The sequence below is a fragment of the Parasteatoda tepidariorum genome, chromosome 1, assembly GCF_043381705.1.
Source record: "Parasteatoda tepidariorum isolate YZ-2023 chromosome 1, CAS_Ptep_4.0, whole genome shotgun sequence".
NCBI classification, from domain to species: domain Eukaryota; kingdom Metazoa; phylum Arthropoda; class Arachnida; order Araneae; family Theridiidae; genus Parasteatoda; species Parasteatoda tepidariorum.
The window spans coordinates 51,831,463-51,855,370 of record NC_092204.1 but is presented as its reverse complement, the minus strand read 5'-3'; the positions used below and the strand labels follow the sequence as shown (position 1 = coordinate 51,855,370).

The following is a 23,908-nucleotide window of genomic DNA, read 5'->3' as shown; positions in this document are numbered from 1 at the left end:
ACTCAGGCACTCAATTGCAGGGCCATAGCAATAATGTAAGTAGAAGTAAAGTTAGTACTGTAAAATTAAAACATTATTTTTAATCAATAAGCCAAATTCTTCAAGAAGCAGTTGTATAAGTAGCTGGATAGAAGTTTTTTTATTTAAAACTTTTTATAGAATTTCTTTAAAAACACAATTGTTAATCTGGGCATTTGGCGATACAACATTTATAGAATTGCAAGATTTGTTACGTCAAGCGCTCAAGTATCATAATTTTGACCTAGTTGCGCTTCTATGTCATATTGATTTATGTTGCTGAGTTAACTTTCAAAATATTCTATGGCTGGCAACAGCATTTATAGTTTTTAAGTTGTTTATTTTTATTTCTTTTTGAATTCGTAATTTTTTTAGCGAAATGTTTTTTAACCTAACAGAATTCTTTGCCGACTGTTTTCTCTATAAATGAAGAAAATAAAGTAAATATTTAAGTGTTGTGAAAAGAATCTTATTTAGTTGTACAAAGTACTTCTTTAAAAATGAAAACTGTTGCCACCAGCGGAAAAGAAATACATCCAAAATTTAGGAGCCACGTAAGAGAATTATATATATTAGATAAAAAAATAACTTACCTTTACTCTGATAAACCAGATCTACCAGACACCTAGTTATAAATAAATAAATAAATAAATAAGAAACATTGGAATTATTTTAGCTTTATTATTTGTGCCGGTATTTGCCCTAAAGTTTTGTGCATAATTTTGTAATGTTGTTCTGTACTGAGTAATTGATGGTTATTTTTTCATCTCTTACGCAAAACTGGTATTCAGCTAGTAATGATAAAAAAATCGTTGTAATAATTATACGCAAAAAAGTGAATATTTCTCTTTTTCTTCTTACACTTGCTATTGTTTTTCATTTAAATCTAAGTTAATATTTGTTTTTCCTTTTTAATACTCATTCCAGAATATTTTAAACTCGCTTAAATTTTTTTTAGTATATGGTTTTCTAATGACCAAGAAATAGAATTTTTTTTTAAATTAAAGACGAAAATTATGCAATTCTTTAATTGTTGTATGGCATGATAATTTGAAAAAGAATAAATAATTTTATCAACATTTAAATATTAAATAATGTAAAATTTTTTTTATTAAACATTAACATAAGCTTTGTAATAAGATCATTAAATTACGCCTTGTCTGTGTCCAGTTTATTTCTTTAAATGGCAAACGTAATTAGGCTTAACCAAAATAATTATATATTGTGTCAGTTTTACTACCTAAGCACATAATTAATTTCTGTTAGCAAACACAATATTGGTTTATCATACTTAGTATAAACTTTTAAAATTATATATATTGTAAGCTAATTGTATAACCCGGCTTTTTACGAATTGACGGCATCAGGTTAATTGGAAAAATCTTCAGTATCTCCTGATCAGCCTAATATTTTTTTACTTATTACATTCAGCCTATATTTAGACTAATTAGAAAATCTGAGAATCAATTTTTCTGAGAATCAAATTGACTATGGCTTAATATAATGAACCTTAAATAAGGCTACATACAATAAGCGTTACTAAAAGTTAAAGGTTTGTTGTAAATTTCCTGAAAGAATTAAGGCTAACTGAGTTATGAATTATGTGATTTTCAAGCAGACCAAAGGTTTGTTAATTTCATTTCAATAAGATTAAAAAGTGGCTCAATTCAAAATGCCATCTGTATTCTCAAAAAGTCGAATTATACAATTAGCTTATTATGTATACATTTCAGTTTACACAAACCATAATAAACTAAATTCAGCTTCGTTAATTGGAACATAATCTTTATTTGCATTATAAAATGTTTGTTGCTTGTAGACTTATTTAATTAACCTACAACAGATATTTAAAATTTGTATTTACACCTTAAATGAAAGATGAATTCCAAGTTCTCCCGAATTTTTAATTTTACAGTTGGAGTATTTTTTTTTTTTGAATGAATAAATAAATTTAAACCTTTATGTATTCCAAAATTCTACTGAAATTTATTTCAGCTGTGAAAAAAATAAATATGTTGTTCCATACCTATGCTGAAAAAGCTATTCAATTCCATAAACTTTTGAAAAGAAATTTAGCTTTATTTGAAACATATACTAACAAATTATTGCTGATAAAAAAAGTTACTTGATTGATTTATATGACAATTATATTTAATTTTTATTCGCGAATGTCTCATAAAAAAGCATTTTCTCTCCTAAAGAAGTCGTATTTAGTTTATATTATTCTCATAAGACAAAATACCGAAATTGAAATGTAAGAAACTTCTACTAACTTATATCTGTTTCAGCAAAATTAATAACTAGTTCCTTACCTATGTTGAGAACACTAGATCCAAGAAGAATTTTTCTAGATTAGGTCCACGAAGAATTTCGTTTTTTTATGCAGCAAACACTATTCTGTAATGTCATGTAATTATACATTTACGTGACTTATGTGAATCTTCTCTCGTAAATGTCAATAAATTATATTGACATTTAGGATTAGTGATTTCTAAAGACCGCGTTCTAAACTTCGGAACTGTATCATAATAAGAACCTTAATTGTTCAGTCGACTTTTTAGATAAAGATTTACATAAAGCTGATCAAAATGTTTCCATTATAACTTATCTTCTTTCTCAGCTGTTCAAAAATCAATTTTTGTCATACAAGCTGACTCATTTGACTCGTGATTGAGAAAATCTGTGTCGTCAAAAAATTTACTTTAAAAATCTACAATTAATATTTTATCTAAAATTATAATTTCAAAATGTAAGAAAATATTAATTTAAGAAGCTTCGGGCTATATTCGTCTTCTAAATAAAATATTCACGATATTGAAAATGAATACGAATAATTACAATCTAATATAATAAGTTCTAATAAAAGTATAACAATTGAATTACTTATTTTGGTTAATTTATTATTCATTAAAAAAATAGTGATTAGAAAAAAAACATTAATAGCGATATTTATATACCTCTCTTCTTGCATTAAAAAAAAAGTAATATAAGGATAGTCTTTTCTCTCGTAAATTCTTCTTAAATATTAAAGATCTTAAATTGTATTGCAAAGAACAATTCGAAAAAAATCAAACTGGCGATTATTAAAAAGTTTGCAAATAGCAATAAAAAATGCTTATTTATAAAAATTTTCTAAATCTGTACAATGCGCAAAAAAAGTGAACGCCTTCAATAACTTTTGATATAACGATCTGATGTTTTTTCTAATTCTTAGGATTTAATATCAATGGTTCCGTGGCCTAACCTTAAATATGCTAAATAATTAGTACAGATACCATATAACGAAAGCAACGAAATCAACGGACGCAATAAATTACTTTCTTTTTTATGACGGACTTGGATTTCTGGAACTCAAAATATGTGTTAGTAATAATCTGTAAAGTATAATTCCAACAATTTAAGCAGGAGAGCTATCAAAAGTTTAGACCACTTAATGTTAAGATAAATTTCTGTGTATTTCGAAATACCTCGAGAACTAGTTAAGCAAAAGTTAAGCAAATCGTAGTTTTATTCAACTCATTAAATATTTAAATTAAAATTTGTATATATTTTTTTTTACTTCAGAAGTTTTTACTTGGCCCTCCAAACTTTTTTTTCGCTCGATTTTTTGCCCTCGACTAAAAAAGTTTGCCCATCCCTGCTCTAGTGGCACAACTGAAAAATGCGTGTAACTCTCGCTTGTCGGAGTTCTAAACTGGTGGACGCATTAATAAATCGCAAATTTACCATCTGATTGTATGGTTTTTAAATTTACCTAATTTATTCTCAAACAGCATAAAAAATAAATCAATATTTTTCTAGTAATTTTACCATAGAGTAACGTTAAATATAACCGTACTTTTTGCTGTTGCCTTAAAATCAGTAACTCGAAAATGTTACCTTATTCCAGCAGTTTTGGCCACACTTTCTTCCAAGTATATAACTTTAATTTTTGCAATAAAATGTCCATGTAAAAAAAAATTTATAGAATATCCATGTATATTGAGAAACAAAACAATATTTAAAGAAACCCTATTTCGTATTAACGGCTGCGCATACTTCTTGTTTCAACTTAAGCTCATTGAAAGTGAGACATCGAAAAAAGTATTAATGTCCGAACTTTTTTCTTTATTTGATAACAGTTTCCATAAGGAACATACATAATTATTATATACAATGTTCACATTTAAAGTCTTCTACACATTAATAACGCGACCCAGAAAAATTAACAAATTAATTCTTCTGTCTACAACTGCAAACATGAAAGGGTGGTTTGCTAGAATTGTTGGTGGGACAGGAGGTGTAAAGTCAACGGTCATACCAGCTCCTTGGTTCGATTCATCAACTTCCAGAGCAGTCTTGTGAAGCGTTCCAGAGACAGCTAATCCTTTACTAAATGTCATGCCAGAAAAATCTCCTGATCCATCGTACGCGCTTTCAGCTCCCAATGCTTCAAAATCTTTCGAGAAATCTCGGTAGTACTGGAATTTGAATTTCGGAAGAAGTACCATTGTCTTTTGAGACTGCAACTGGTTTAGAACGTTTACAATATTGTCCGGGGTCATATTCTTTTCTAAACTTGAGAGACCATTTTGCTGTTTTGGTAGTAAAATTAGTAAACCTATATTTCCTCCAATGTATGGTAACAATAAAGCTTGATAAGTATCATCTTCTAAGTAAGGGAATGAGTGGATAACTTGCATAAATGGAACATTCCTAAAATATATATTTTGAAATTACTCTCTCAATAAATACTGATTTCCATTCTTAATTCTTGAATTCCCATTCTTAATATATATATATTTCAAAATCTTATCAAATATGAAGTCAAAAAGTGCATTTATTAGGGGGCACACATCAATACTCTTAAGCTAATAAAAAAGAAAAACCAAATTGAAATATTACTAACCACTCATAAAGATGGGATTTAAGTACATTAAAACCTGTTTGATTGCCCAAAGAAATAGAGAGGCATATATTAGAAGTAACTTTATCTGTCAGTGAGACAGGCTTATTGTGCTCTTAATTACACTTTTTTTAATTATGATTCATAAATTTCCTTAGTATTTATGTCCTTGCTTAATCTGAAAACTGTGATCCCCAATATGTGAACTTTTAGACTTCATTTTTGATAAAGATTCGAAAAATTATTTAACTAATTATTTAAAAAAGGGCTATTTCAAGGAAAATTTTAAGATCGAATATTAAATAAAAACATACAGACTATCTCTTATAATTTAGAATTCTCCCTACCGTATCTAGTTGAAAGACAGAAATTATGACTAGTAGGCGCATAGATTCAATACTGGTTGGAATGATAAAATGTATGTTTATAGCCATACTCTCCCTTTATGCACTGCATTTCTGTTTTATATACATTGAAATATCTGTGTTTAGATATGACAAATTTGTCTTTCTGTGTTAAAAAATCATAAAATTCACTGCTTCGGTTGTTTAACTTTACATTCCCTTCTGTTTTGCTGTGCAAAAACTATAAGACTTGAGAACTTGAAATTACGAAAAATTGTACAGGGAGTAAGGTGAAATGAAAAAATATGTTCGAGAATTATTAGCTGTTAAAGTTATTGTAAATAACGGGCCATGAAAACAAATTGCTTAATATTTATTTATTATAATTTGATAATCGCATTTTCACTTCTTTTTGGACTTGTCGCAGGCCAATTAAGCATATTTTTACCTAAAATCTTTTACCCAAATTGAGCCGTTAACTATAAACACAATAGTTATATAAAATGAAACACCTTGCTTAAAATCTTACTTTGTTTCCGTTGGTGAGTAAAATGGTTGAGGTAATGACAAATAAGGTGGAAAAGGTGTCTCCCATTTTCCTTTAAAAAACGCAGCATCTATGAGTAGCGCAGATGAGAAAGCGTCCACACTATTTACAACACTATTAATTTTCCCATATGTTTGTTGATTGACGAAATTATTGATACCTCTAGTAACGTCATTAGCGTACAAAAAATTAACATTTTGAACGGTTGAATCATATAGATTTTGAGCCTCTTCTTGAAACTGAGAATATAATGGTGCTCGATCCGTTACTAAAACTTCATCGGCACAGTAAAGGCTGTAGTTTACTTGGTTTGGATTGTTTTCTGGCAGCATTTGTGAGAAGTAATAGTTGTAGGTTGATGGAACTTTATATAAAGGTAAGCCAGCTGCTTCGTAGCCCAAGACAGAATACAGCTCCTGGAAAATACAAATATTGATTTATTTATTATCTTATTTTTTAACAATATATAGCGGCTCACTGCAAGGATTTCTGCAGTATTGCGGCTAGAGGTGATTCGAAAATCACCACACATTTTTGAACTAATAGGACATATGGTGAGTAAGAAAAAAAGGATTGCAATGACCCATGGATTAACGACATCACGTAGATCAACAACGTGGGTTACTCTCTAAAATCGTAGCTTTGTTTTCATCGGGAATCTCTTTGCTTTCTTCTCTTTTAATGGTCGTGCTGTTTGTCCCCAAGAGTTGTCAATCGCAACGTCGTGGAATGCGATCTGCATTTCGAAAGTAAAATTATCAAAAGTTTTTTTTAAGAACTTTTCAGAAGAAGGTCTAGTTCACACTTTAGCAGACAAATGTACTTACATTAAAAAGAAGGCAATTATTTAAGCTCCAATGGCATTGGCTATATGTTTGTCAATGAATGACATAAATATACCTATCACTTATATTTTGATGCTACCTATTTGCTATTGCTACTATTTCTGGTGTTCATTTCAGACACACTGTGTTGTCTATGTGTATCACGATCATGGTCATTGTTCAGTTTATGAATTCAATGCTAAATCATACCGATTTTTCATGGACATCAGTTTTCAACTTAAATTTTTGAAGTTCAGCGTATATGTCTTAGTGTCTTCTGTATCGTTGGCAAAGTAACCTACAGACTATCCTTTAGTCAGTGTTATCGCTGCTTTCTTTTTAATGTAAGTATATTAGCCTGTTAAAGCGTGAGCTAGACCTTATTTTGAAATAGTTCTCAGACATAATATGTTTATACTTTCTCTATTTTTTATTTATTAATTTTCTTATAATTATATACATACATTAGATTGATAGATGGAAATACGAACACGGCGTTGTCATGGAGATAGTTTTTTGTAAATTGAATGTCAGTGATGCGGTGTTATTTTGCCAATTGCCTTCTTAATATTAATAAAATAAACTTCATTTTATTTTGCAGTTTTACATGATTTTTAGCAATCTAAGTTATTGTTTGAAATGTTGAGTTTTTTGAGGTCAGTTATTTTTTTAATATATAATGGTAATAGACAAGATACACTGTTTGATCACCAGAATTGAACTTTTGCCAATTATTAGAGAAGAAGTGCATCGTAATGATTACATTCATTTTGAAGCTATCTGGTTCACGGAGAACTCTAGGCAGTAGGTTTTTTTTTCTTCACTAAAACACTAAAGTGGTACCATATAAATACTTTAGAATAACTTTAGATTAAAAATTTTTGATTCGGTAAGTAGGCGAGAACTTGTATTGTGCCTTAAAAGACATAAATAAAATTAATTTAATGAGAGTATAATAATATCTTTATTCAGTTGAATTATTATTATTTATTTATAAATTTAAAATTTCAATTTCTTTTAAGCATTTTTGATACGTGCATCATTTTTTGGTAAAAATATACTTGAGGGTGCGCCTTGGCGAAATTGGCCACTTATGTTTGGCGCCATTCCTGTTTGCGCGGAACACCGTGGTAACAGGAATGGCTGCCAGAACATAAAAATATTTCAATAAAGCATTGAAAAATTTCAACAAAGCATCGGCCAAAAACTTTATAAAATTGCAATGAGCCCAATATAAGCAAAATTAATCATCCCAATAAAATGCATTTTGAATCGAAACAAAAATTAATGGAGTAAGCACAGAAAGAAAAAACAACTCCCACGAACAGGACATTTATATCTATTACTAATTAAACCTTCATTCACACACCAATCAATCACTGCTTTTTTTCCATTGTAATTCAAATCGTACAGAAACTTAAGATTTATCTTATTTACTGTAGTCATTTTTAGGACTAGAAGCAAAAGTAACCTAACCAGATGGTATCCAAAGTAGAACTAACGGACCTTATTACATATACCGTTACATATTACATATACCGTTAAATTACATAAACCGTTAAATTACATAAACCGTTGAACATTTAAAAATAAAGCTAAAATCTACACCAATCAGAATCACGATTGGGTTTCAACATCGCACAGCTTGGTGATCAACAGCAATCACAACTTGGCGAGAATCAAGGGGCGCCCTCAAATATAGTCTGCCCGATTCAACAGCTCTGATTATACCTTTATATAATAATCACAAATAGTTTGAGCATTGTAGTGTTGACGAAAAAGTCAAACTTAATTTTCTATGCTATTAATTAGTCTTTAAGATTGAAATAGCTGGATGCGTAATCTTAATTCCAAATGTTACTAAAACATTCCTTTCATGAGAGTATATTAGGCGGTACTTTAAATGTTTAGCCCATTCCCACATCTCGGAGCAATTACTACATCAGTAAAAATTAATCCTCATTGATTTCGCATGAGAGATGCACTATGAAAATCATACAGGTAACAACGATGGTAACATCAGCACGGAACTGACCATTTACTTCAATATGATGTTATGATATAATCTTACTTGCTGTGTGTTTCCCCTGGCTCCATATAACATTATTCCTAAACCTGTCATCAAACTGAGAGGGCAAAAGAATATATTGTCTGTATTTCCATTAATCAATCTTGGATAAAGACTAGCAGCTAAATTATTGCTGGCATCTGCAAACCGCTTCAGGTCATCGTTTGACACTTGGGCAGAGCTAATAATACCGTGAGTGGCGAGAAAAAGGAACAGAATGCTGAGTATCATCCCTGAAATACATATTCAATTTATATTATTAAAAATATGTTCTAATTTTATATAATTTACTTCATATTAGAATAATATAAAGGCTGAGGGAATGAGATAGAATATCATGAAAAATACGATAGCAATAGTAAAGGCCCTTTCAGATTTAAAAATTATAATAAAAAGCTTTAAATTGTTGTTTAAAAATTATAGTGTACATTGAAAATGAAAAACTCATATTTGAACCTATTTAAGAGACTGGACGTTCAGAATGAGAAAATTCCTTAAAAAATCCTATATTTGGTTTTTGAGATATTCAATAATTTCGGCTTTGCTAAATATGTAATAAAACGTTTTTAACTCGGGGTTATGCTTTACCGAGTTATAAGAATATGAATTTGTAAAGATCCATACGTCACTATGCAGTTAGTTATTGTAGGCAAAGTTGCTTTTTGTAGTAATGGAATTTTTCAATGTTCTTTCAACTTCAAAAAGTTTTAATACATTAAACTCAGTAACTCTTATAAATTGAGCACACCATTTGAAAAGGAAACAAAGAATAAGAAAAAATACACAAACTTCCGGTCATTAATTTTATTATATTCAGTTAAGAATTAGAAGATTAAAATATTCTTACCTGTGTAGATATTGATTATTCCCAATTACAATTCCAAAAATGAAATTTGCTCTATCTAAAACAAAATGCATTTCATTTCATTTATATATATAAGACTTTATATGGCCCATTACATTTTTATTTCATCAATACCGGCTTTTTATTATATTTACTTTAGAAAATATGATAGATTAAAATAATAGCGTTCAAACATTCTAACATGTAGCATAATTAGGATTATAAAAGTGACTCCACCTTTAAAAATTTCAGCAATCAGATATTTTAAATAAAGCTGATAAAATTTCATAAACAATTCTTTCAAATTAGTTTTGAAATCTTTCACAAATCATCACGATTGTCCCAGAAAATTACAGACAAATGAAGAGTTCAAAACATAATTTCATAAGTGTTAAAGTAAATGCTTTCAATTTGTAGTATAAATTTTTATCTTAAACATTTTAAGAATGTAATGAAACTGTATAGCTAAAAAATGATATATGATAACACAAAAAGTTCTATGAAAGTAAAAATTAAGTTTTTAATGTGTAAATACTAATGTTGATGTCACCATTTATGAACGTTTGCGAAAAGTTAATGGAGCCCCCCTCTTCAATAGAAATATAGGCTAAACAACTAAATTGCCGTCGAAGACAAACAAGTTTCTTATTTTCGGTATTTATTTTTAGTGCTTTTTTGTAATATTTTGGATGCTACATCTTGTCAATGCTCTTTAGGTTACTCCTGTTGTTGTATTCTTTTCAGTTTCATGTGAGGTGATAATTTATTAATAATTTATTAATAATGTATATATATACACACATAAGATTGTCTTATATATATAAAGTACTGCAAATCAATTTATCGTCTTCTGCCTTCGATAAACATTTAACTAATGGTTAGTATACCTCGTCAAAAGCAGAGAGCGCCTTACTTACAACTAATAGAATTTGAACCAGACCGCATCTTGGGTATGCGAGAAGAAGGATTTTTTTAGCGAAAAATCACAGCTATTAAGCATGAAAACAACCCTTACAATAACTCGAAATGAAGCGTGATTTTGATCTCGCTGATTGAATATCTTGGTAACGCCTTCTGTTTACATCTTTTTGTAGCTCCTCCCCAATATTGTTGCTCCGTAGTTTGTTCACAAAATGTAAGTCATTCATAAATCAGTTCTTCAAATTTTAATGATTGTATTTTCTATCTTAGTTTTAAGTAAAATCTTAAAGTTCCTTTACAGAAAATAAAATAGTGTCATCAATGTTTTTTTTTTTTCAATAATAATAATAATTCTGTCTAATGGCAGGTACTGAACATATGTTCTTCACATCGGACGATGCCGGAAGTGTTACTCATTTAACGTTACCCAGTGGGCACCTGTGAGCACGGAGGCGACGTTACCCAGTGGCACCAAGTCACAGAGGCGAGCAACGTTACCCACGCCACACTGCCCCAGATACCCGTTTATAGGGTGGGCCATATTCACACATCACACACAACAGAGACAACACACAGAGAGAAACATCCATGCCTAGAGAGGGGTTCGAACTCGCAGCCATTCGCTTCGTAGTCAGGCGCGCACCTGGCCGGCTAATAATAATAATAATGATAATGATAATAATAATAACAGCAACATACTTTTTGAAATCTAGATTATTCCTATTTTTTCGTTAATTTGTTTAAATTTTATTCTTACGTTACTGTATAATATTTTTTTAACGTTAATAGTAAGGATTTTTCAGCTAAATACAAGTTTGCAATGATGGTGAACTAGTATTTCAGTATTAAAATTATAGAATTAATAAAAATCACGTATACGTACGTTCTTAATTAAAATTTAAGAGCATTATGCGATTTAACAATTTTTAAGTTCCTAATGCTCTTAAAAATTTAAATCTCGATTTTCAATTTACCTATAATAATACCTTATATAAGATTTATATATATTTATATATTTACCTTATATAAGATTTGTAGAATGTATAGAGTTATCACTGTAATAGTATTTTCGGTAGTTTGAATTTTTTTTTCATATTCTATTACGTTAAAGAGTGTAATTAATACTAATGTCATCAGAATAAAAAAATTTAGAGCGCATATAATTCAGAATTTTTTTTTTATAGTGAAGTTGCATAATGCATCCATACAAGTTGCAATAAGTGCGCAAATATATTAAGTTACAATGAAAGTATTATAAATTAGGAGACATATTTTTCTTGTTGATTTTTTACTTTAACTAATCAGCACATTTCTTCCATCTAAAAATCGAAACTAGATATTTGAATTCAGAGAGAGATCCGCTTTAAAAAATGAAAGGATAGAAAGATGGAGCTTAACTTAACTTCTATGGTTTCATACAAATAGAATTTTTGAAATGAATGAATATTTAACTGGCATGAGGAAACATTTGAGATAAATAATAAATTCTAAGATTAAAATTTAGGCCCAAGTTTTTTTTTGTTTGTTTAATCTTGGAGTAAAAGAGGGAGTCACATATTAAAACTGTGCAAAACGATAAAAGAAAAGTCATTTTCTTTAACACTCAGGTTTTGAATTACATTAAGTATTAAAATTTATTATATCTATACTAATAAAATTTAATAACAATTTCAAAACAATACAAACAAAGATTTAACAATGAAGCAAAGAAATTTTTAAGGAATAATGGTTTTAAATGGAAACAAAGATTTAACAATTTTCGAAGCACATCATGCACTTAAAATTTCTAAATTATACTTGCCATTTGTGCTAGCTGAAAACTTTCTTGATGAAAACAACTCACTTTAGATCCATTATGAGAGACTTTAAAATATAAATTACACGTGCATAAAATTAACATAATAAAAGGATTTTTGATTGACATTAAAAAACAATTTATCATTTCAAGACAAATATTTTACAGTGTAATATTATTAACCAAAAATATAATACAAATCATATAAATTTTATAATATTAAAAAATGACACCTAGCACGAGGAAGCATTTAAAGTATGTTATAAATAAGTAAATTAAGCTTAATGCAGATTTAATTTTATTGGTTTTGTTTTTTATGGTGGAGGTGACGAGTGTAAAATATGGTTTTTAATAATCATTTAATTCAAATAATCCCAGAGAAAGAAAAAAAAATAGTTATTTAATTCGATACGTATCAGTTTTAAACTATTCTCTTTTTTTTGTTCTTTCGTAAATAAAAAAAATTATCCCGGTAGTAAGCTGTGATTTAATGTCATTCGAAAAATTAGAATGATATTAATGTTACAAGAACTAATGCATATGATAATTATAAATTTAACGGATGAAACATTTCCGAAAAACTGGCTTTCCAATTAAACTTTCCAATTAACAATCTTACTAATGCTTTATCCCGTTTGCCAGCCACAATAAAAGGCTTTAATAAAGCAATTAAGCGGTTTCATTAAATTTCAAAAATTTTTAATGGTGTTAAAAATATTTCAATTATGTTATATAAAAATAAGCTTCATATACTACATATTATGCACAATATATTTTCATTATTTTAATGTAGCACGCTAAGTATATTAAAATATCCTTATTACTTGAAAAACATTGATATCGAAAATTCCAGAAATTAAGTGTATTTAACTAGAGGAGGATAATCTTTCAAATATAGAAAATTCTTACATTACATTTGATGAAATTGATTATTCACTGTTCAAGGAAAACTGTATTTTTATGAGAAGCAAGAGTCAATAAAACACCTCCTTTAATGAGACGTTTTATATAATTCTTAACAATTTTGTTTTATCATCTAATCATGTTTATTTTAGACAACATGATGTACTAAATTTATCACATTTAAATATTCTGAAGCATATCGTAATTCAGATCTTAACAGTGACTTGACATTAAAATTCGAAATAAACTGTTCGAATAAAGCTGACAGATAATGTGATTTCAGTTACACAACTCTTTAGCTCTAAAGTTAGATTAAAAATGTAACAGATGCGCCATTTTTCCTCCACGCTGAATATTAATGGCATTTTACATTTGGAAATATGATTTGTAAAGATTACGAAGCTTAATTTCCATTTTTTGGGGAGAAGCATTTGCTGTAACTTTCTCAAATGTTTTTCTCAGTAACATTTAGGACCACAAAATGAATAATAGCATTAAGTATATTTATTTATTCTTCATGTTTTGAAACAATTGAATAAATTATTTAAAAGAAAATACCCTCATGGCCAAAAATGTAAGGCGGTAACAAGTCCGACTAGCGAAGCGATAGACGAATTTCGCCTCCATGAACTGTTAGAATTTTTATTCTTAATTCACCCGTTGCAGTCTGACAATCCAATTTACCGTAAACTTTATAGTTAGGTACATTTATTTCTTTTTCTTTGATAGATATAAAACTATTTACAACTGATATGGATAAAAGAAACCTTGAACATAAATTTATACGATTTTGCAACCATTTTCGGCTAGCACAGTTCCAAAACCGAGTTCGAAAATTGAACTTAATATTGGAGCTAGGCTATGTTAGGTTTCCCATTAGGTAATGGACATTGGAGTTAGGTTGGAGTTAAGCTGTGATTTATCAAGTGATTAGGAGAATGCAGCTTAATTAGTATATCTAGTTGGACCATATAAAGTGAGAGATAAAAAATATTAGACTTTTATGTGTTGAGCAACTTTGTGGAGCTGCCACGCATGTGCAAATTCGAGTTTCGTATTCAGATTGTTCAGGGTCAGAAATTGAGGAGTTAAATACATTGAAAACTTTTTATGCTTTAAAATAATTAAAGAAATTGTAATGTCAACGTTCCGTTCAGTCTGCCATGAAATTGACAAATCGGCACTATCTGCTAAAGTATGTACCCAACTGCAAGGAACTAGGCGGCTTCATAAGGGGTTCACCGCACACTTATTACTATTAGATAGTTAGACATCTGATGATGAAAAACAGAAATCGAAATTCCCAAAACTTATAACGCGACTTAGCTTCCAGCTTTCTAGGAACCTGCACTATAATCTTATTGGCTGTGGGTTTAGTTGGCGCTGAAAAATTCTGCCTATTTAACCGTACAAGATGATAACAGTCAAATGATTTTACTTGCAGCTAACAGTTCTAATACTATTTCTTCTGATTATTTAACTGCGTAGATTGAATATGATTAAATAGCAATTAAATAAATTGTTATTTAACATCTACGGAAAATTTCCGACTGTCGACATATCGGATAAAGGAACCAAATGTCATTTCAGGCACAAACTATATTTTCAGCTTTCAATTTTTAATATATCAAACTGCTCATTTGTAAGCCATTTCGAATTATATAGCGAGCATTTAAAAATTTACGTATATTATCAATACCTCGTCTTTCAGTTTCTCAGGTAGAACCACAAACTTGTTTTCTGAATACATATATTCAAGATTAGGGAAAAAATATATAATTTTTAAGTGTATTGGACTGTTGGAAAAAGGGAGCCCAGTATGGATCCAGCTAATGTGGACATCTCGAGTAACCTTTTTTAGTCATGTAAGGCTTAAGGTCAATAAGGCTTAAAGTGAAATTAATTTTAATTTGGTTTTAGATTTGCCTTTCTGAGCTATATTGGATGACTACTTAACAAGTTATCAAATTTGTCCACACTAGCTCCATATCTTGCCCCGTAAAGTGGAGGTTACTGTGCATTTTCTTTTAAGAAAAAGATTATGGATAGAAAAACTAAACGATTAAGTTCAGATATAAACCAGAAAGCAATAAAAGAACCAAATTATTTTAAAAAAATACTTTACGATACAAAAATTATATTTTATAAGGTTTCTGACCAATTTGTAAAAAATGTCTGAACTAGCCCCCTCTCCACTTTTATTTTCTAATAACTAAAAACTACGCACCATATTAACTGCTCTAAAAATCAACAAATTTAAACAATCGTTAGTGTAACCTTAGAGGAATCATCTAGAGCAGGGGTGTCAAACTCAAAAGCTAACTTGGGCCAAATAAACAATGCTTAACAAAAAATTAAAAAAAAAAATCAGTGTTCATAGAAACAAATATTTTTATTTCGAATAGTATATTGTAATAAACATATATAAAGTAAAATTATTGTTTGATATTTGACATCTCTTCTCTGCTACTATCTTTTCTATTTCGGGAGAAATTTTATTTGCCGAGACTACTTTCAAAGTTGACCCAACGTGAGCGTTATTAATACGGTTTCGGACGGGAGATTTATTTCCATTCATAACAGAAAATAATTGCTCGCACTAATAAGTACTTCCAAAAATGGAAATAATTTCATATGCGAATTTTCGACTTTTTTCAAACCTAGCAGGTTAATATTTGTAAAATTCAGGCACACTCACTTCAATGAATTTTGTCTTCAAATTTGAGTCGCACTGAATCTCAATCACTTCCATTTGCATATTACTGGGTACTGAGTCTATATTTATTGAGAAAATCGAAGAAAACAAACAAAATTTGTCTTCCAAAGAATTAAAATCTTTAAACCTTGTTTCAAATTCTGTTCTAAGATTTGAAATTTTTTCTGCGTATTTTTGATACGATGCAGTATCCCTGGAATGGCAGGTGCCGCAAGCCAATTAGAATTTTACATTTTCGCGCGTACAATTTAAAATGATCCGTATAGTTTATAAATAAAGTATATTATAATTTTATATGCTAGTTTCCTTTCTAATTAACATTTCTATTTTATTTTTACTTTGCGTCAGATATATTGACTGGGACGCAAAAATGCTCATCTCGGGCCGCGAGTTTGACACTCCTGATCTAGAGTCTATGTATCTCATTTGAGTCAATTGCATTACTAATTATTAAGCTTGACGTTTAACTACGTTAGATATAGAAACCGCAGAAACATGTCATGGCACTAGTATAAGTCTGTTTGAGTGACCTATGTGACCTAGACGTATGCTTTAAAGTTTGTTTCAATAAAGATTGATTTACACATATTTCCACAGCACATATATGATCTTTAAACATGATTGTCATAAATATCATACGCATGTAGATTTTGACGGTCAAAATTTAATACTTATTTATGAAACCAGGAGACTCCATCCATGATCTCCAACCTTTGAAATTGCTTCTCATTTATCATTGTTTTTAGCTTTCTTTTAAGCGTCGATATTTTCCATGAAAACACAAAATATTTTGTTTTCAAATTAAACAATTATTGTAAAAGAAACTCGCATATATATGCAAGTAAATAAATTCCACTAGTCCATAAAGGATGGAAAAACAGACACCTTAACTGATCTATTCGAATTTAGTATCTTAGAAACATATTTCCTTGAAAGCATTTAGGACCGTTTTCCCACTGTTATTTCGAAAGCTCAAAAAACTCATATATAGTAATATTTTTACGTAAATAAAATAATTTTTGTGAAGATTTGGAAATATTAAGATAATAAAGATAATGTTTAGAAATAAAAATTTCAAAAGAAGTGAAATTAAATCAATTTTTTTCTCGCTAAAAAAAATTAGGAAATTTTGGAATTTAAAATTCATGTGGCGTGCATAGAAAATTTTTCTTACTTGCGAGCTAAAATTTTATAAAATTAAATTTTTTTTCATTGTTATTAAAAGGTAAGGTACTTGACACCATTTCGTTTCAGATTGATACCAGTGTATATTATTGGGATTAAAGCAAAAAGTTTTTTCTTAATGTAATTCTGTATATGAACTGAACATATTGAATACATATCTTGAATTATATGTAACTGCATTTAAAACTATATACCAAATACATGCTAACACCCATATATTTGGCATATAGTTTTCTATCGTTGTAAGGAAAACTATATGCCAAATAAAAGTTTTTTATTTGGAAAAAAATTTTTCGGTACTCGCGAAAATTGTTTATGGAATTTCGCACAAACTTAATATTTTTTTTCCTCAGGTAAAAAATCGAAATATTCCCCAACGAAACAGCATCAAGCAGTTCCTCACCATTTTATTTTATTTTTCTGTCCATTGAGAATGTCTATTGAATTGAAATTGTTTCGAACGTGATAAATAGAATACTAATTTAATTGGTTTTAGTTTTGATTAAGAGGAGACTAACTGAACACCAGATACTAAAACACCACTTCTGGATAAACTGTTTATTTATTTCATGTTGATTACAATTGATAGTATGCCTCTTTTAAACCATATAACAAGACCGTTTATACGTTATAAACACGACCCAAAGCCAGCTTCAAATTGTATCTTGTGTCTATTACACCAAACATGAAAGGACGGTTTGCCAGAAAACTTGCCTCAACCTCTTCATTAGACGAAGGCGACGCACCAAGTCCCTGATGCGACTCATCAACTTCTATGGCACCCTTGTAGAGAGTGCCAGTGACATGTATGTCTCCGCTGTCCGTCATGTCTGAAAAATCTGCTGATTCATCATACGCGCTTTCAGCTCCCAAAGCTTTGATGTCTTCTGAAAAATCTCTGTAGTACTGGATTTTGAATCTCGGAAGAGAAACTGATATCTCTTGTTCCTGCAGCTGGTTCAAGACATTTGTCAATTTTTCAGGCGTGAAGTTTTGCTCCACATTCGACAGCGTATTATTTTCTAGTGGTAGTAAGATTAGTAAACCTAGAAACTTTCCTTTATACGGCAGTAACAAAGCTTGAAATTCATCGGTTTCGTAGTAAGGGAAACTGTGGGTAAGAACCATAAATGGAACATCCCTGAAAGAATTTTTTTTTTAGATTAGATTGGTATACACTAGACAAATAATAAAACATAACTCCTTCTTTTAATTGGCAAAAGAAAAAAATATTTGCTTTTAAATTAATTTTATTCAAGATTTCTTTATTTATCACTATACAGTAGTATAAATAATTAAGCCGTCAATAGATAAACACAGATGGAGCTAGTAGTTTTGAAATTACTTAAAACATATTTAGAGATTAGATTGGTAAGCATCAGGCAAATAATAAAACGTAGCTCCTTCTTTTAATTGGCAGAAGAAAAAAATATTTGATTTTAAATTTGATTCAAGATCTCTTTATTTACCACTATAGAGTAGGGGAGAGTGGGGTCAATTGTAACAGGGTACGATTGTAACAGCGCAAAAATTTCGAGTGTCGGGTTCTAGATTTGGTTCTTAGGCGGTACACAAGGTGTATTTAATAAATCTACATGTACACCCCTGCTGGCAACCATTTTTATGCACTTTTGAAAGAGTTACATCGCAAAAGATATTTTAACACTACGTAAGTACTTTTTTTGGTATTAGAATATTATATTGTAACAAAGTAATTTTGTTTAAACAAATAAAAATTATTAACCGAATATGTAAGTGGACACCTTAATTAACATTTCAAAAAAAAAAAGATTAGTTTTGCTAATTAACTAGCATTGTTTTTAACAAATGAAGCTGAAATGGCGTCTTGGGGACAATTGTAACAATAAGTAAAGGGACGATTGTAACAGCTGAAAATAAATAATCTTATGTTTACAAACCATTACTTAACTCTTTAAGAACCACCAATAGTTTCCTATATCATTTATATTATGTTGCATGTGCATTATTTTATTTGTCACCTTTCACAGCATAAATTAAAATTTTTAACCCCTTAAAGTTAAAAGTTTAACCCTTTAGGTCTCTGCTCATTATTATTTTTACTCCTAAAATATCACTACTATTTTGATCAATAAAAAAATATATCACAACTATGATAATATGTATAATTAACTATGTTTCAGTTGAATTTATGAACTGTTACAATTGACCCCGTAAGTGGGGACAATTGTAACAAGTGCACGACTGTCAAAAATTATTAATAACTAATATAATAACATTTAAAATAAGGTATTCATTTTTTTCTAGTAGAGAATAGTCTACTTTACTCGTCTATCAATTAATAGATACTAATAATATATTGTATTTTTTGTTAGTTAAAAATAGTAAAGTAAAAAAGTTTCTAATTGACCCCACTCTCCCCTAGTATGAATAATTAAGCCTTCAACACATAGCACATATGGCGAAGTTGTATTAAAAGTTGTATTAGTTGTATTGTAAATTCGTAATAAAACTTCCGGATAGCAACTTTTTATTTATTTTTACATATATAGGCATAAAACGCAAGCCGTCCTATAATGTTATAGACTTTAACTGTTTTAAATAAGACCTGTGATATTTAACATTCAATTTGCACGTTTTTTTAATTTAAGCTGAAAAAAAAAAATAATAATAAAGTTAATGGTGTACCATTAATATGTCAACCCATTAACAGTATTTTTTATCCTGATATTAATTTTTTTACGTTGATTTATAGTTCACAACCTTTTAGAAATCATAAAATATAGAAAATCTTGTGAATCGTAAATTTGCGTGCAAAATTAAATACAATCTCAATAATAAAACTTCTTTCAATACTTCCTACAAGTCTTTTCACGCAACGTCTCATTAGCATAACATAAGCGGAGAGATACATAACATAAGCATAACATAACTCATTAGCATAACATAAGCGGAGTTTTGAAGATTCCGTTCCGGTTTTAGTTGGTTGTTGGTAATTTACGTCGCACTAGAGCTGCACAATGGGCTATGGCGACGGTCTGGGAAATATCCCGGAGGATGATCCGAAGACATGCCATCACAATTTTGATCCTCTGCGGAGGGGATGGCACCTCCGCTTCGGTAGCCCGACGACCTGCGCGCGAAGTCGAGCACTTTACGGTAGCACAGTTTAACGAGGACCAATACCGCACACCCTCGGTCCCTACGCAGACTGATCCAAGTGGTCACCCACCCGCACACTGACCGCAGTCAGTGATGCTTGACTTCGGTGATCTGCTGGGAACCGTGTCTTAACGATCAGTCCACTGCGGGACCCGTTCCGGTTTTAATGCCTGTTTAGACAATCCAATTTCTTGGACAGAGATTGATTAATATTGAGAGAAACTTGTTTTGCTTTCAGCTTGGATCGTGTAAACAATCATCCTAGAACTTAGTCCAACTTCTTGGACGATAGTAGAGCATGTTTTTCCATCCAAGTTTTTTCTCCTTTAACCAATCAGCGTCTTATGTTTTGTGACGCCAACAAGCAGGCAGCAAATTATGTCATTTTGTTGTCTGTTTTCATATATTTTAGTCCAAATAAATTGATCTGTTGCGATTCATTTATGTTATTATGATTTTATTTGAATTTATTTAGTAATTTTAAACTTATGTAAGTATTATTTTATAATGTTGAATATGAACAATGCGCATGCGCAAGTTTNTGTAACAAGTGCACGACTGTCAAAAATTGTTAATAACTGATATAATAACATTTAAAATAAGGTATTTATTTTTTTTTCTAGTAGAAGATAGTCTACTTTACTCGTCTGTCAATTAATATTAATAATATATTGGATTTTTTGTTAGTTAAAAATAGTTAAGTAAAAAATTTTATAATTGACCCCACTCTCCCCTAGTATGAATAATGAAGCCGTCAACACATAGCACATATGGCGAAGTTGTAATAAAAGTTGTATTAGTTGCATTGTAAATTCGTAATAAAACTTACGGATTGCAACTTCTTATTTATTTTTACATATATAGGCATAAAAAGCAAGCTGTCCTATTATGTTATAGACTTGAATTGTTTTAAATAAGACCCGTCATATTTAACATTCAATTTGCACGTTTTTTGAATTTAAGCTGAAAAAAAAATGAAATAATAAAGTTAATGGTGTACCATTAATATGTCAACCCATTAACAGTATTTTTATCCTGATATTAATGTTCTTACGTTGATTTATAGTTCACAACCTTTTAGAAATCATAAAATATAGAAAATCTTGTGAATCGTAAATTTGCATGCAAAATTAAATACAATCTCAATAATAAAACTTCTTTCAATACTTCCTACAAGTCTTTTCATGCAACGTCTCATTAGCATTATATAAGCGGAGAGATACGCTGGAAGTTTGAAGATTCCGTTCCGGTTTTAGAATCTTGTCATTGATTACATTTAGTTAAGCATCCTTTACACGAAAAATAGATAGAAACAAAATTTTTATCAAGAATGGGCGCGAAACCAGTGGAGCGCGTTTTGAATTGCTGGAACTGTTGCCGTACGTAAATAGGTAAAAATAGTTGGTTTTATCCCTAAACAGAAGATATCGATCCCCTTTTTTTCCCTATATTCCATCCCTTTTCTATAACAAAAAAACCAATTAAAACGGAATGTTTTAAGCTAACACGTTAACTTATGATGGAAATATTATGCAGTACAGTTTAAATACAGTTTTTATTGTAACTGTTTCAGTCAAAGGAAATTTATTAAGGGATATTTATCCTATTTTATAACCTTCGTTGAACAGCCGACCCAATTTTGAGTTTACGACTTCAAATGTTCAACTCCGTAGCCTTGTAATTTTGAGCTCAATCTAGAAAGCAAAGAAACTCCTAGAGAGCAATTTGCCTTCGTGGAGTACTTTTTCATGGAAATAACCGAATTCGCGTTATACGTAGAGGGAAACCTTGAAAATCTCCCCCGTTTAGCTTGACGGTAAGGGGACTCTAAGCCATGATCCGTCTAACGCGGAGGATATTTTTTCATCAGCACTATGGTCGGTGTGAGACCAGGTGCTGAATTCGTATTGACCAGTCATCAATGGGTCACCTTATTGGGAGGTGAATGCTCTTTCCCATGAACCATCCCGGCTCTATATATGTTGAAAATTTGATTAGTGCAAGTCATGTTCAACGAATGTAGTAGAAATGGTGCTTATGATTCCAAAAAATTTGAATCGCATTATTATGCAATTATTGTAGATGTTTAACAACAACAATTTTACCAATTAATGAACTACGATGATTTAAGGAAGCTACTAACTGTTTTAGTAAAAAGTCTACAGTTCAGCAAAAGTTTACAGATTAGAAGGGGAAGAAATTCGCCGTCTGCTCCACTGGTCCCCATATTACAGAACTCATCTATTGAATCGAAATTGATTAATCTTACTTTTCTCCATTTGGGGAATGAAATGTTTGAGGAGTAGACCAATAAAGTGGAAAAGGTGTCTCCCACTTTCCTTTAAAGAACACGGCATCTACAAGCAGCGCAGATGATGAGGAATTCACGTGATCTACAATGCGATCAATTTTTCCATATGTGCGTCTCCTGACGAAATTATTGATGCGACTGTTCTTATGGCGATCACTTTTATCAAAATGAACATTTCGAATGGTCGCGTCATATGCATTTTGAGCATTGGTCTGAAACTCTGGGTCCAATGGTGCTTCATTCTTTACTAAAACTGCATCCGCACACAATAACGTGTAGTATGGAAAGTGGGGATTGTTCTGCGGCAGCAGGTATGTCAAGTAATAGTGGTAGGTTGATGTAATTCTTTCTATGGGTAAGCCTGCTGCTTCATATCCTAAGGCAGAATACAGCTCCTAAAGGAAAATGAAGCTTATACATTAATTCACATTTTACTCTACTTTCAAACTTATACAAAATTATGGGAATAAAAAGGCGTTCAATAGTTAATTTTACAACAGGCGTGCTTGCTTTGATTTAACTTCATTTTATTTTTTAAAAAAAAGCAGTGATGCCATATGAAATAAAACTTTTCGAAATATATAATACTTATATTATATCGAAATATATAATACTTATATACACTGAAGAGCCAAAAAAACTGGTATACCTGCCTAACATCGTGTAGGGGCCCCGAGAGCACGCAGAAATGCCGTAACACGACGTGGCATAGATTCGATCAATGTGTGAAGTTGTGCTGGAGATAATTGACACCACGAATCCTGCGGGGCTGTCCATAAACCAGTGGGAGTAAGAGGGGGTGGGGATATCTTCTGAACATCACGTTGCAAGGCATCCCAAATATGTATGCGATGTCGTAGATTTGATGTTTTACCGGATTTCCGATACTCACGGTATACTCGTGAAATGGTCGTACGTGAAAATCCAAATTTCATTACTATCTCGGAGATGCTATGTCCCATCTCCCGTGCGCCGACTATAACACCACGTTCAAACTCACTTAAATCTGTATAACCTGGCATTGTAGCAGCAGTAACCGATCTGTGCTAGACACTCGTTGTCTTATATACGCGTTGCCAATCGCAGGGTTGTACTTTGATTGGCTCCATACTCATGCCTGTACCAGTTTTTTTTGCTCTTCAGTGTATATATAATACTTAAGTACTAATTTATAATTTAGGCAGAGAATAAAGAAAACTATGAAACGCCAAAGTAAAGCACTAAAAGTCTTAATGCAGAGCTGTCTATTCGGAAACTTCAGCTCTCTACAATATTTAAAGTGATATTGAAATAACATTAGGAATAATTAAATAATTATGGATACTAAAATTCTGTAATAAATGAATAATAGGCGAATTATTCACCGAGATATATCCATGGTAAAAATTTTAGTTTCTGATAATTTA

At 30.5% G+C, this 23,908-nt stretch overlaps 2 protein-coding genes across 2 annotated transcripts in view; both read right to left on the bottom strand.

Annotated features, from left to right (window-relative positions):
• Window positions 1–2,456, bottom strand: part of LOC107448706 (intracellular coagulation inhibitor 2) — a 13,091-nt gene extending 10,635 nt beyond the window's left edge. Inside the window, exons 1-2 of the mRNA XM_043045709.2 lie at window positions 2,331–2,456; window positions 612–643 (exon numbers count right to left, since the gene is read on the bottom strand). The gene's annotated coding sequence lies outside the window, so the exon portion shown is untranslated. The remainder of the gene's footprint in view (window positions 1–611; window positions 644–2,330) is intronic.
• A 1,648-nt stretch (window positions 2,457–4,104) lies between these two features.
• The window catches only part of LOC122270013 (uncharacterized), a 54,575-nt gene continuing 34,771 nt past the window's right edge, over window positions 4,105–23,908 (bottom strand). Inside the window, exons 10-14 of the mRNA XM_071185473.1 lie at window positions 22,461–22,897; window positions 17,674–18,191; window positions 8,690–8,919; window positions 5,777–6,210; window positions 4,105–4,713 (exon numbers count right to left, since the gene is read on the bottom strand). Coding sequence (XP_071041574.1) covers window positions 4,194–4,713; window positions 5,777–6,210; window positions 8,690–8,919; window positions 17,674–18,191; window positions 22,461–22,897 — 2,139 coding nt within the window. The 3' untranslated portion in view covers window positions 4,105–4,193. The remainder of the gene's footprint in view (window positions 4,714–5,776; window positions 6,211–8,689; window positions 8,920–17,673; window positions 18,192–22,460; window positions 22,898–23,908) is intronic.